This window comes from Acomys minous, assembly GCF_964271855.1.
Source record: "Acomys minous genome assembly, chromosome: 5".
Taxonomy (NCBI): Eukaryota; Metazoa; Chordata; class Mammalia; order Rodentia; family Muridae; genus Acomys; species Acomys minous.
The window spans coordinates 119,908,745-119,922,317 of record NC_140494.1 but is presented as its reverse complement, the minus strand read 5'-3'; the positions used below and the strand labels follow the sequence as shown (position 1 = coordinate 119,922,317).

The 13,573-nt window shown below is 43.1% G+C and overlaps 1 protein-coding gene across 5 annotated transcripts in view; it reads left to right on the top strand.

Annotated features, from left to right (window-relative positions):
• LRRC49 (leucine rich repeat containing 49) overlaps positions 1–13,573 on the top strand; it is a 95,828-nt gene that overhangs the window by 14,970 nt on the left and 67,285 nt on the right. For 4 of the 5 annotated variants that reach the window (XM_084783841.1, XM_084783844.1, XM_084783842.1 and 1 more), the window contains 2 exons: positions 139–205; positions 1,614–1,757. In XM_084783841.1, the coding sequence (XP_084639967.1) occupies positions 139–205; positions 1,614–1,757 (211 nt within the window). Of the gene's footprint in view, positions 1–138; positions 206–1,613; positions 1,758–2,103; positions 2,123–13,573 lie in introns of those variants that run through there. The other variant, XM_084783845.1, reaches the window with a different exon arrangement.

Here is a 13,573-nt window from a genome sequence, read left to right as displayed (position 1 = left end):
TACTCTGCGGTATGCAGTGGGAGAGCAAGAATTTAAATATCAAAAATGAGTATACCTTCTTACCTCAGCAGGCTTTGATATACTCACAGATGTGAAACATCTGCATTTCCATTCAATTCTGCTTATTCTGGTTTTCAGAATCAAGAAAATCTCAAATCTGGAAAATCTAAAAAATTTAGATGTCTTGGACCTTCATGGAAATCAGGTATTGTGCAGCTCTTCCCCTCCCCCCCTTTGCATTCTCCTCTCCCTCCCTTCTCCTTTGAAAGTCTCTAGCACATTTCCTGTTATAAATGTTTCAAGACTCCTGCTAACATTGGACTGTAAGAGTTACTTTACAGATTCATTGACTGTCTAAGGCCTTCAGCATAGTGGTGCAGCTTTTCCTGGTTTCTTAGAAGTAATCCACAGAGGAGACCCTGGGGATTTGCCTCGTTATGACAATTTATACTCAGGCAAAACTCTCAAGAGCTCTGGTTTTCCTGACTCCCTTCTGCCTCAGTGTTTCTCCTTCGTCCTGCCCCTTTCTTCTTCACCAGAGGGCATCTCAGTCCTGGATTTTGTGCCCATCATACTTTTGAGGGTTTTAAAGTTGATTTCCTTGCATTCCAGTAAGGAATTGTTATTTTATCTTGTAGCATATTTAATAGTCAAGGGTCTCCACAGGAACAGAACTGATACCGTGTATATGTGCTGGCCAGTTTTATGTCAACTGGCCACAGCTAGAGTTATCTGAAAGGAAAGAATCCTCAGTTGAGAGGGCATTGGATCCTCGGGAGCTGGAGTTACAGCGGTTGTGAGCCTCCATGTGGGTGCCAGGAACTGAATTCTGGTCCTCGGCAGCATCAGCAAACTCTCTCAACCCTGAGGGTCTCTCCAGTCTCTGAAAAAGACCCCCTTAGTGAGAAGTGTAGTATGAGCGGTTCTTAAGGATGCCTGTGAAGAGGTTGGTTAGAGTCCCTCCCACCTCCTGTGCTGGAGCCCCTCATCCTGTGGTGCTGTGTTTGGCTGAGCAGTAACAACGGGGTTTACAATCATACCGTGCTCTCTCACTCCAGGAGGAGAACCAGGGTTCTTCTGCTGTGGCCTGGGCTTATGTGCCTGAGGCTTCCACAACCAAGTCCTTTTGTTCCACAGGCCAGGGCTACCATTGCACCCTAGCTGAGCATTGTCTCCTGTACTAAGCACGTCTGCTACCGAGCCCATCTTCTCCTCTCTTGATCTTTCTGCTCGGAAGGTCCTGGCAGTCCCATGTCAGTCCTGTCCTTCGCTTGTGCTCTGAGAGGCTCGATCTTGATCTACCTTGTCAAAGAATTGTAAGCCTGTGGCTTGGAGCCAGAGTCAGTGTCTGTAACAGGTAGTGTGTAGTTGTAGGACCTGGCAGCTTAGAGCTGGTCCAAAGGAACTCACTACTGGAGGAAACTTACCTGATAGGCTTATTACGGTCAAGTTATCAGCTAGGAGCCTTAGCTAATGACACTTAAATGGACTTTAAATGTCTCCATACAAACTTGCATTAAATCTGGTGACTTGAGTATTTTATTTTTGGAGTTTTATAACGTGTATATACTAATCGTGCTTCTCCCCACCCCTCCACCCCTTTTTTAAAACAGATTACCAAAATCGAAAATGTTAATCATTTGTGTGATTTGAGAGTTTTAAACCTTGCCAGGAACCTCTTGAGTCATGTTGACAATCTCAATGGGCTGGATTCACTAACTGAACTTAACCTTCGACACAATCAGATCACCTTTGTGGTGAGTACCACCGTGCTTCTCTTTGAAGGGATGGATGTAAACGTTCAGTATCCTGTGTGCAATGTCGAGTCTGAAGTTAGGACAGAGTACAGTGTGCTCTCCAGAATGCAGATGTGGGGGACAGATGATGTCTAGCTGCCAAGCTTCGTCGGCAGATTGGTTTCACTTTCCCTTTCCCCAGAAGCTCTCAGGCAGCTAGCACTTCTGAAAGGGGGGGATACTTTCGGAACCCTTCCCAAGGCATGGATCTATCGCACACTTTCTGAGCTGTGCTAGGTCCTCCCCAGGTTGGATGGAGTGGTGGCGTTGTCAAGCCCTCCCCAGGTTGGAAAGAACTGCAGAGTGGGCTTCCAGATTGGATTACGGTACTGTGTTGCTAAGTTAGGACAGGCTGCTTGGCCTCAGGACCCTGGGGCTGGGAAGCATCCCAAGAGTGCTTAATTCGCTTGCATGCATGTTCCTGCATGGAGATTGTCTTTCCCTTGGAAAATGCATCCTGCTCATCCAGGAACTCACTGACTGCTGAGTGTTGTCTCTGCTCACAACTGCAGCAGCCGAGACAGCAGCTTGTGGAAGGGAGATTGTACCCCCTTATGAAACTTAAAAAGACACCAGAACCATGCATATATCCTTTATAATGATAAGTGTGGTGCATGTGATTGAATGGACATGCTCTGTTGATACGGGTGTAGTTCAGCTCTTAAGTTCAAGTCAATTAAGCATCCACTATTTCCTTCAATGTGTTTTTGGAGGCAGGGTCTTCCTGTGTAGCTCTGGCTGGCATGGAGCTCACATGGATCTACCTGCCTGTGCCTGCCAAGTGCTGGGATTAAAGATGTGTGAGCTACCATGCCTGTCGCACAAGCTTCACTTTTAAAATCCAAGACTTTAAAATCTGAGGTTACATATTTTTTTCTTCATCAAATTTTTCTTATCCTTAGTGTCAGTTAGCATACTTATTCTTTGAGACTTGGGGTGAGACGCTGTCATGCCCCAGTGCTCGAGCCTTCACCTCCGAGGTGCTGAGGTTTCAGGTGTGCTCTACCATACCTGGCTGCCCCCAGCCCCCATTTAATGGCTAGTGATCCTAAGATTTATTTTTTTGTTAATTTTCAGTGTGGGTACAGATGCCTGAGGAGGCCAGAGGCTTCGCTTCTCTGAAGTAGGAGTCCAGGTAGTTGTGAGCAGTCTGACGTGGGTGCTGGGAACTGAACCCTGGGCCTCTGAAAGTACCTGCTCTTAACCACTCAGCCACCTCCAGCCCCGACTGGTAATCTTTAAGCAAATGCTCTGCCACTGAAAGACACAGCCCTTCGACTGGTAACTTTAAATGAAAGCTCACATTGGGTGGTGGCTTGGTGTTTGAACCCTTCTTTAACTGTAAATGGAAGTAGATCTCTCCTCGCCCCTCTGGACATTCCCTCAGGATGAGTGGAAGGGAAACTGCTGGCTTACTTGGTTATTGCTGAAATAACGGTTTTACTTTGTAGGGTGGAAAGACTTTGTTTTTTTCTATTGTGGTCGTTACTAACCATCTTCCTAGAAGAAGCATCTTGCTCACCCCACCCTACCGTAGTACATGCTGTTGAGAGAACAGGTCTGAGCGCCTGCTGAGATGCTGCCATTAGGCAGCTGCCCTGGATGCCTGTGTTTCCCTGCACCAGCGGCTCAGGAGTTGCTGTTGAGCAGACAGGTGTTAATTACACACCCACCTGGTGTGCGTCCTCATGCAGTGCAGGCCTGATCTTTGCAAGTCCAGACTGAGGGTGACTGCCATGGCCTCCCATCAGAGTGAATTGAGTCCAGTGTAGCATCTCTGTTGTGGTCCTCAGCTGCAGTCCCTCTGCTCAGGGTGCTCTCTTAGGAAGATCTGTCAGCTTTCTGAAATTCACACAAAATGTCCATCTGTCTCTGACAGTTCTCCTGCTTTCTTGATTTCTGAGAATTTACTCAGGTTAGTGTGTTTCTATTGAACTCTGGAAAGGAAACATATTACCTACTTTACCCTGCCCTGCATTCAGTGTCAAGACTCAAGTTTGTTTGCTAGTCTTTTCTTGGAAATTGGGTCAGCGTCAAGCTAAATATCTTTTTAGTTTCCATGGTGTTGTTCCCTTTTACAAATTAAGGCTTGGGAGTGGGGCTCAGGCGTGTCCTCCCAACTGCTGGGAGGCTGAAGAAGCAGGAGCTTTACTGTGAGTTGAAGTACAGCGTGGCTCCGTGGTGAGTTCCAGATCAGCGGGAGCCAGAGTGGGCCTTGATAGGAGCCATGCAGCGGTGCAGTGAGTTAATTCAAGTCAAGTTAAAGTCTCTAAATGCAGGTTTATTGGGAGCAACTCTAGGTGGGTTCACTGGTCCCAAAGAACGGGGCCCAGGGAAGTTGCCATGCAGGGGCGACAGGAAAGTGCTTGCTTAGAGAGAGAGAGAAAGAGAGAGAGAGAGAGAGAGAGAGAGAGAGAGAGAGAGAGAGGAGAGAGAAGAGAGAAAAGAAGAAGAAGAAGAAGAAGAAGAAGAAGAAGAAGAAGAAGAAGAAGAAGAGAAAAGGAAAGAGAAGAGGAGAAACCAAAATGTCTAGATCTTTTTTTTCCTCTTAGATTTATTTACTTATTATTATGCATACAGAGCTCTGCTTGTTTGTGCACCAGCAGGCCGGAAGAGGGCATCAGATCACGTTATAGATGGTTGTAAGGCACCATGTGGTTGTTGGGAATTGAACTCGGGACCTCCAGAAGAGCAGTTAGTGTGCCTAACCTCTGAGCCATTTCTCCAGCCCCCAGAATGTCTAGATCTTATAGTGAAGAGCCTCTGGGAGAGGGGAAGCCCTGCCCTTGGGCTAGGGAATTCAGGGTAGAGAACAGGGCATGCCAGCCACGCCCTGTAGCAGGTAGGGACAGAGGGATGCTGGGAGAACCTGGAGGTCAGGTCTGCCTTGGTTCAAAAGGCGCCTCAGCTGCTTGTCCCAGGTCTGAAGCCCAGAAGTTTGTCTTTCACTAAAGTTTATATTGAGACTTTGTCTCCAGTGTGGAAGGCACAGGAAGTAGGGAAATTGAATCAATTTCTTTATAGGAGAGGCTTGGGGGCACCTGTTGCCTCTCTGTTGTATGAGGACATATAGAAGGTGCCATCAAGTGAAGGCCCCTCACTAGACACTGAATTCCATGGTTCTGTGTCCCACTGAATTAGAAGAACCTTGAATACAAGGCTGAATCGAAAGTGCAAGTGGATTCTTGGATCACTCCCAATTTTAAAGAAAATGTATCACCGGCTGCGTTCATTAGCTGGCTGTTGGGGCTTGGTCTGGTGCTATGTGTTCTAATGCTAACTATTAACTCCCAAGATCTGGTTGTCACTCACACCAAATGATGTTGTGTACTTGACTTTGTGTGACATTGCTCTCCATTATTCTCTGATTGGTTAAATAAAGTAGTTGACAGCCTATAGCTGGGCAAAGAGAAGTAGGCAGAATTAAGTTCCTGGGCTGGGAGTCAGAGAGTCCCCCTCTCCAATGGGAAGGAGAAGGAGGAGGAAGAAGAGAGGATGAAGGAGCTCTTGACTAGACAGGATGGACTAGGAGCATGGGGCTAAGAGAAGTTCGCCCTGAAGACAGGTTGATGGAGCAGGAGCCACCCAGGAGTCATCAGATTGTCAAGGGACAGACATTAATGTGGTTTTAAGTGTAGTAGGATCAGAATAGCTCTGAACCTGCCCAGCCTAGTGCTTACAGTTTAATAATAAATCATAGCCTCTCTGTGTCAAGTGTTGGGGAACTAGCTGGTTAAAGAAAAGTGCTGCTTTATTAATCTCCTGTGTACATTAATATTATTAATCATTTTGCAGCTGGTATTTATTGATCTGAAGAAATTTTGTGTGTATATGCATGTGAATGTGGGTTCAGTGCTCATCTGTGTGCATGCAGAGCAGAACAGGACGCGGAGCATCTTGCACTCAGCACCCCATCTGTATTACCTTGATGGAGAGATCAGTGTGCACAGCCATGCCAGCACTTTACGCTGGGGCTGGGGATGCAGGCTCTGGTCCTCATGCTCACAGCACAGGCACTCAGCAGGTCTCCATCCCAAGAAGTTGTCTTCTATTTTTAATTTGCTTTGAGCTTATATTATGAATGATCATTGAATTTTATTGAAATATTTTCTGTAACTTTTACATAAGTCATATTAGATTCCATTCTTTATCTATGGAGCATGCAAATTAATTTTCAAGATCCTTAGGTCATTCTAGCATCTTGCTCTCATATTGTAGGCTGTAGTTTGTACACAGTTCTGCAGGTTTTGCTAAGGTTGTTGTTGTAATACTTAGGCTACGCTATGTGATGTGACCCACAATTCCTTTTTCTCTTACTTTTCTGGTACTGATGCTGTGATGCTCTGCTTGTCCCGAGGGCATTGCAGAGGACCTCTCACTTGCTCATCCTGTGATTTCCCCCTTGCTTTCCCTCCCCCTCCTTAGAAATCTGCAGCTGTGAGTAAAGACAACGCCCTCCTCAGACATTTAGTGGAAGTTAATTGGGACATTGGCTGGGTGTCTTTGACTGGGTGGTCCTGGCTGTTTGATAGTTTCTTTTGCTCTAAGACACTGGTCTTCATTGTTTGCATTTTGATCACTCTGTATTCCTGCTCCCTTATCACTTCTAATGCTTATTTATGCTTTCTCTTTTCTTCATTAGTATTTTTTATTTTAGTCATAGTTTAAAAAAAAACCAGCTGAATCTATTTGTAGTCTTTAAAGAACGTAATTTTGTTGATTTTTATTCTCATCTCTCTTGTTCTCTGTTGTTGTTTTTCTCTCTCTCTCTTTTTTTATTTTGTGGTGGACATTTGATATTTTAGCTTTTATTATTTTTATTATTTCAGCATTTATAGAAATAACTTCTTCCTAAAAGCTACCTTTGTTTTTTGACTACAGATTTTAATTTTTGGTTTTTTGTGTTTTTTATTTTTGTTTTTTGTTTGTTTTGTTTTGTTTTGTTGGTTTTTTGAGACAGGGTCTCTGTCTTAGCCTTGGCTGTCTTGGACTTGCTTTGTAGGCCAGGCTGGCCTCGAACTCATAGCAATCTGCCTGCCTCTGCCTCCCGAATGCTCAGATTATAGAGGTGCACAACCATGCCCTGCTCAGATCTTAAATTTTATAAAGTCTTTGTTATCATTGTTAGCAGGAGGGGCAGGGTCTTCTGAGACAGGGTCCTGCTGTCTTTCTCAGGCCAGCCTAGAACCCGCAGTCCTCATGCTTGCAGGCCTCGGCCAGGGCCCCTACAGTCTGTTGCTGAAGGATGACCTTGCATGGAGCTCTGTGCAGGAAGCATTCTGCATTAAGCAGTAGGGTTGTTTCAGAGTATGTGATGACTTTAATATTTGTTGGAGTAGAACTAAATTCCAAGGGGAGATGGCTCAGTGCAAGCCAATAGACCTGAGTTAAGGCTTTGGAGCCTACACATGCGTGCATGCAATCACTCACACACAAGTACAGGCATGCACACACACACTTACACACGTATGCATGCATGAGTACATACATGTGTACACCATACATCTTTTAAATTAAAAAATGAAATCTAGCCTTTCTCCCCCAGTGCTGGGGATGAACCCATGGAGTCCCGTATATTAGGCAAGTGCTCTATCTCTAGCCCCTTGAATTTTTCTTATCATTATTATTTAAAGTATTTTCCAAGCTCTATGTTTTGAACTGCATGTGGTTTGGGGAGTGTGTGTGTGTGTGTGTGTGTGTGTGTGTGTGTGTGTGTGTGTGTTTTTAGTGCGGAGGTAGGGGTGAGCATATAGAAGCCAGAGGAGGGCATTGTGTGTCTTTCTCTGTCATTTTCCATCCTGGGTTTTGATTTTTTTTTTTTTTCGAGACAGGGTTTCTCTGTAGCCTTGCCTGTCCTTGACTCACTTTGTAGACCAGGCTGGCCTCGAACTCACAGCGATCTGCCTGCTTCTGCCTCCCGACTGCTGGGATTAAAGGCGTGTGCCACCATGCCTGGCTCCATCCTGGGTTTTGAGATAGGATCTCTCAGTGAACTTGAAGCTCACTCCTCAGGCTAGGCAGACTGGACAGAGAACTTCTGGGGTCTGTTTGTCTCTATGTCACAGTGCTGGGTTACGGGTGTGCACTGCGTGTCTGACTTCCACATGGGTGCTGGAGATTTTAGCTCAGGTCCTCTTGCTTTTACAGAAAGTAGATTATCACTGAAACCCGTCCCTAGTCCTTGGAGTGTAGTTTTAATTTTTGAAATATATTATTTCCTTATTTATTTTATCATTGCTGTCTTTTCTAATTTAATTGCTTTGTGGTCAATGAACATGGATTGGTTCTTTAAAGTTTGTCGTATTGCCTAGCATGTCATCAATATTTGTCTAGCGCATGGTCAATATTTTAAAATTATGTTCTAGAAAATATAACTTTGCAGTTGATATTTCTTCCTGGCAAATTATTCCTTTCATCATTATGTGTTATCACTCTTGATTGCTTACACTTTACCGAGAAATATTGTGGGAGCATGTGCTATGTGCACCCCCAGGTCTTCAACCCAAACACACACAGTAATCACAAGCAGCATTATGGCCTGCAGTCTCCAACCAAACACGGAGTCTCTGACTGTGTTTGTTATTAAGGGGCTGTGCGTTATGCATTCTTTATGAATCCTTGACAGCAGTGCTAAGGACTCAGTATTCTTCCTGTGATGGCCCTCCCCAAAGCACATGAGCAGAGTCTAATGATCAGGACCCTTTAGGCAAGTCCACACTGAGAGACATTCTCCAAAGTGACAGGGAGGACTGGAGAAGTGAGAACCTAAGTTTAGTGTTGGTGGAATAGATGGGTTTTTCAGGAGATGACCACACTTTCATCTACTCCTATAATTAAACATCAAATATAGCAACAAGAGCATTGCAGCTGTGTGTTCTTGGAGCTGTTCTGTGCTGTCACCGAGCTAGGCTCGGAGAGGCTGCCTGTGCCTGCCAAACGGTGCAGTGGAAAGCAGGAGAAACTCAGCAACCCCCTGAAATGTGCAAAAGAAGTTTCAAAGTAAGAACCATGTCAATAGTTCATCCTTTGCTTTATTTATTTAATGTTTCCATTCTTATTTTGTGGGGCTGATAGGGGCTAGTGGGGCTAGTGTCTCAGCATGGGTGTGGAGGTCAGGGAACAATTTGGCAAAAGTCAGCTCTCTCCCAATTTCATACTGGTCTTAGGGATCAATCAGGCCAACAGGCTTGGCAGCACGCACCCCCACCCACTGAACTCTCCCCTGCTCTGCTTTACTTACTGAATGAGTTGTCACTGCTTGGGACCATTCCTGTATACAGGAAGACCTTCTATAGCATCTGCATCCTCCATGCTCCCACAGTGCCAAGGACTTCCTTCCACACTTGATTGAGTTATAATCTAGATGCAATAAAAATTTTCATCTTAGCTATACAATTCAATGTGTTTTTATTTTGTTATAACTGCCAGCCAGATCAAGATGTCTGAAATATTTCTATTATTCCAGAAGTTCTCCTGTACCCCTTTTCTGGACAGTCCTGTCCATACCCCAGAGGTACTCTGATACCTGTCTCTCAATAATCTTGTCTACATTTGTACTTTATATAAAGTGTGTGCAACACGTACTATGTCACAGCAGAGATGCCTGCCTGAAAATTTAGTCTTCGGTGGTTTTGTTGTTGCAGTGACATCATAGACTGTATATAAGCCTGAGTGGTATGACCCGCACACACCGAGATTGTACTCTGTGTGTAGTCATTAGCTGCGAGGCCATTGTGTAGCACGTGGGTAGATAAACCAACTCTTTCTTGCACTTGCCATGTTTTGATAGGCACCAGTTTGTGTTTATAGTAGGTTTGTTTGTTTGGTTTTTTTAAATTGCTGGGTTGGGTTCCACTGGAGAAAAGCCACCGTAGCATTTGCTTGTTTGTTTTCCAATCTATTTTTGGGCTAGCACAAAGTTGCTATGGATAACCTTCTTATCTTTATTTATCTATTTATTTTAGTGGGCCTAAAGCCCTATTTTTCCTAGGGCGAAACAAAGGAATGTCATGTGAATGTTCAAATTCATCAGAAACTGCCTGAATTTATTGGAAACGCTAAATTTATCAGAAACAGTTGGCACTGAGCGCCTGTGCAATTCATTCTATAATTCTCATTGGTTTGGATTTGCATTTCCTTGATGAGTTAAAGGCACTGAATGTCTTTCAAGCATCTTGTTCATCATCCGTGATACAGCATCACTCTAGACTGTTGATGTTATAAGTTGTCTGACATCCTACATTCAGCCTTTTGACTTCTCTCTCTCTCTCTCTCTCTCTCTCTCTCTCTCTCTCTCTCTCTCTCTCTCTCTCTCTCTCTCTCCCCCCCCCTCTCTGTGTGTGTGTGTGTGTGTGTGTGTGTGTGTGTGTGTGTGTGTGTGTGTGTGTCCCCTACGGCTATGTATCTGTCTCCTGCCTCTGTCTTTCTCTATTTGTCTATGTGTCTGTCTTTCTATCCCAGTATCTATCTGCATGACTGTAGAGAGTACATTTTCCATGGCTTTTCCTTTTTCCTTTTTAAAACAATGTTTAGTATGTGGAAGCTTTCGGTTTTGGTAGCGTCATCTCTGTCACCAGTGTCTTCTGCGTCCTGCCTGAGGGCTCTTCTTCCCTTTGCAGAGTCATGACTGCAAATCGGAGTAAATAGAGGGTTTTTGTTTGTTTGTTTGTTTTTAAAGAACTGATTTCAAGGTGTAAGTAGAGAAGTAATGAAGTGGAGATGCACCTGGGAGAAATTAAAAAAGAGACAGTAAGGTCTAAACACTGTAATGAGATGCCTGCACTATATTCTGAGGGGCTTAACAGACTGCATGACTGCAGAGCCCTGTGCTCTTTCTAGAAGGTTTACAGCTTTATCTCTTCATTCAGAACTGTGAACTACCTTTAATTAACTTTTCATGAGGCAATAGCTCACTTTGTCTATTTTTGGCTATGTTTTGTTGAAAAGACCCGTTTTTTCCATGAAAAATGAATCTTCATGTTTGTCAAAATTGTCTTCAGTGATTGCCTTTGTTTCTTCTAGGAGTTGTGCGCCATGTTTTCCGCACGCTTCCGAGCTTCCTCACTCTTGCTGCGGTGTCCCCCTATGTCTCTAGTGGTTTTTAAGGGTAGATGTCCCTAGTCTGCATTGGGATTGTTCTCTCTGCCTTAGCAGTTCTTAGCCTTTCAGCTCGATCTTCCTTGGTAATTTTTCTGTAGTTTGGGATGGGCAGAGCACTACGAAACTTGAGAGAGTTTGCGTCTTCCAGACAGCTTTGCTAGGAGGCTTAGACACTGTATATCAAGTGCCACTTTCACCAGGGTTTTTTGGTTTTTGTTTGTTTGTTTGGTTGGTTTTTTTGTTTTGTTTTATCTAGCTTGTAATATAAATTTCAGGTACACATTCAAGTACAGGAAGGCCCCAAGTATGACACGGAGCTGCTGGGTCCTCTTCCTCTTGGCTGTTAAGGTAGTGTGAGGGGAGGGTACCTCCCTAACTAGCATGCCAGCATCCACTTTCTCGTCTGGTTTTTAATGCCTTCTTGAGTTTTTCCTTGATGAGATGACAATATATAGATGAAAATCAGGTCAGAAAAGCAGGATGCATCTAGATTGATTGATATTGACTGCCATAGAAAGGGTAGGAAACTGGGAAAAGCAGATACAAATATTGATGCCTTTCAGAAACATGAAAGCTTGGGATTTTTTGATGTTTAAATAAATGTATGATTCGAGTGGTGTCTATTATGGCTCAGTAGTTACAGCCTTAGATGGTGTATATGTGTCTGTGCTGCAAAATGAAGGCTGTAACAAGTAGTTTGGAATTAATTTAGTCTCTTAATGAAAAGGAGTACTATTTTCTTTTTCCTGTTCTCAAACATGCTCAATAAATTCATTTGTAACTTTCCAAATTAAAATAATTTCTGGTATGTGTATTATACCTTGACTTTTATCTTAATAACACAAACAATAATAAAGATGGTTCTTCCTCTTTCTCCTGCATTACTACACCCTGTATCTTCACCTTGCATCTTCCTTGTTCCTCTTTAGGAAGAGTCACTAAGAATAGCCTGAGTAATGGCCATTCTATACAGGAAGATCGCTGAGTCATGAGTAATAGACATTCTATACAGGCAGATCGCTGAGTCATGAGTAATAGCCATTCTATACAGGAAGATCGCTGAGTCACGAGTAATAGCCATTCCATACAGGAAGATCGCTGAGTCATGAGTAATAGCCATTCTATACAGGAAGATCGCTGAGTCATGAGTAATAGCCATTCTATACAGGCAGATCGCTGAGTCATGAGTAACAGACTATACAGACAGATCGCTGAGTCATGAGTAATAGCCATTCTATACAGGCAGATCGCTGAGTCATGAGTAACAGACTATACAGACAGATTGCTGAGTCATTCAGTTCTGTTAAAAAGTTAGGAAATATGGAGAACAGTGTTGAGTAGAGGAGACAAATTCTTCATATGCAAAGCCCTTATTCTTTGGAAAAATAAGGATTTCTAATCCTCTCATCAGTCTTAGAGTTCAATTTCATTCAGCTCTATTTTTAACAATGCTTTTAATTCATACTACAGAAGTCTGTTGAATACAATTTCCAGTAGGTTTTAAGTCCAATAAATTTAAGGTGATGAGCAGGTTAATAATGTGACCTGTAAATATTTCTGTAGATATCAATTTTTTCTTTCCATGTTTATTATATTAATATATATTTATTTAATGTATATTAATATTCTAGCTGTCCCATAATAGTTTCTCTGCTTATGGAATATTTACCTCTATAAGAGATGTGCTGAGACTGGTGAATCTTTGACTGTATTAATATATTGGCTTTTCCTTAATTAGATATGATGAGCATCTCTACAGAATTCCAACCCTTTTCTCCTTCTTCTATCATCACAAAATACTTGCACCATAGTTGGCACCAGACAGATGGTTGGCTTTGAATCCTCTCAGAATAACTTATTGACAAAGCACAGCTTGAAGCCCACTACCTCAGTGTAGTGTTGGTCTGGTTTCTGAAGGTGACACAGGACATTGATTGACATCCATTCCAGGGACTCCAATACCAAATGGTCAGCCCTGAAATCATATGCATGCAAGCAACACTTCAGCAACTGAGCCCCCTGAATTTATGCATTTAGGAATATGCATATGTAACAATAGCTGAAGAAAAAGAGGAGGGTCCATGAAAAGGGTGGGGCGAGGGAGGAATGATGTAATGGCATTTAAATGTCAAAACCTAAAACAAGCAAACAACAAACTTTAAACAATAACAAAAGCAACCTACAAGATCTTAAAAAGAAAACTAAGGACCTTGTAAAAATATTTATTAAAAAAGAAAAGAAAAGGAAAGAAAATCAGACTTTAAGGGGCTGGAGACACAGCTCTTTGGCTAAGAGCTAGATGCTTTGCTAGAGGACTCAGGCTGTTTCCAGCACCACTTGGCTGCACTTAACTGCCCGGTTCTGAGGGATACAATGCTCTTTTCTGGCCTCCAGAGGCACGAGGTATATGCCTGGTGTGTGGACATACACAAAGGCAAAACATAAGATAAAATAAATACATTAAAACAAAAAAATTAAATATTCTATAAAAGTAAGGCCTTAATGTAGGCCTTTTAATGCTCAATTAAAATGGATCCCTTTGTCCTGTAGTAGATTCAGTGATATGAGGTTTTCAAAGTTCGTTTTGGACCATTATGTTAAACTTCAGAGGTTGGGTTTGTTTGTTTGTTTGTTTGTTTGTTTGTTCTGGAATCAGAACTAACTCATTCACCCACTTA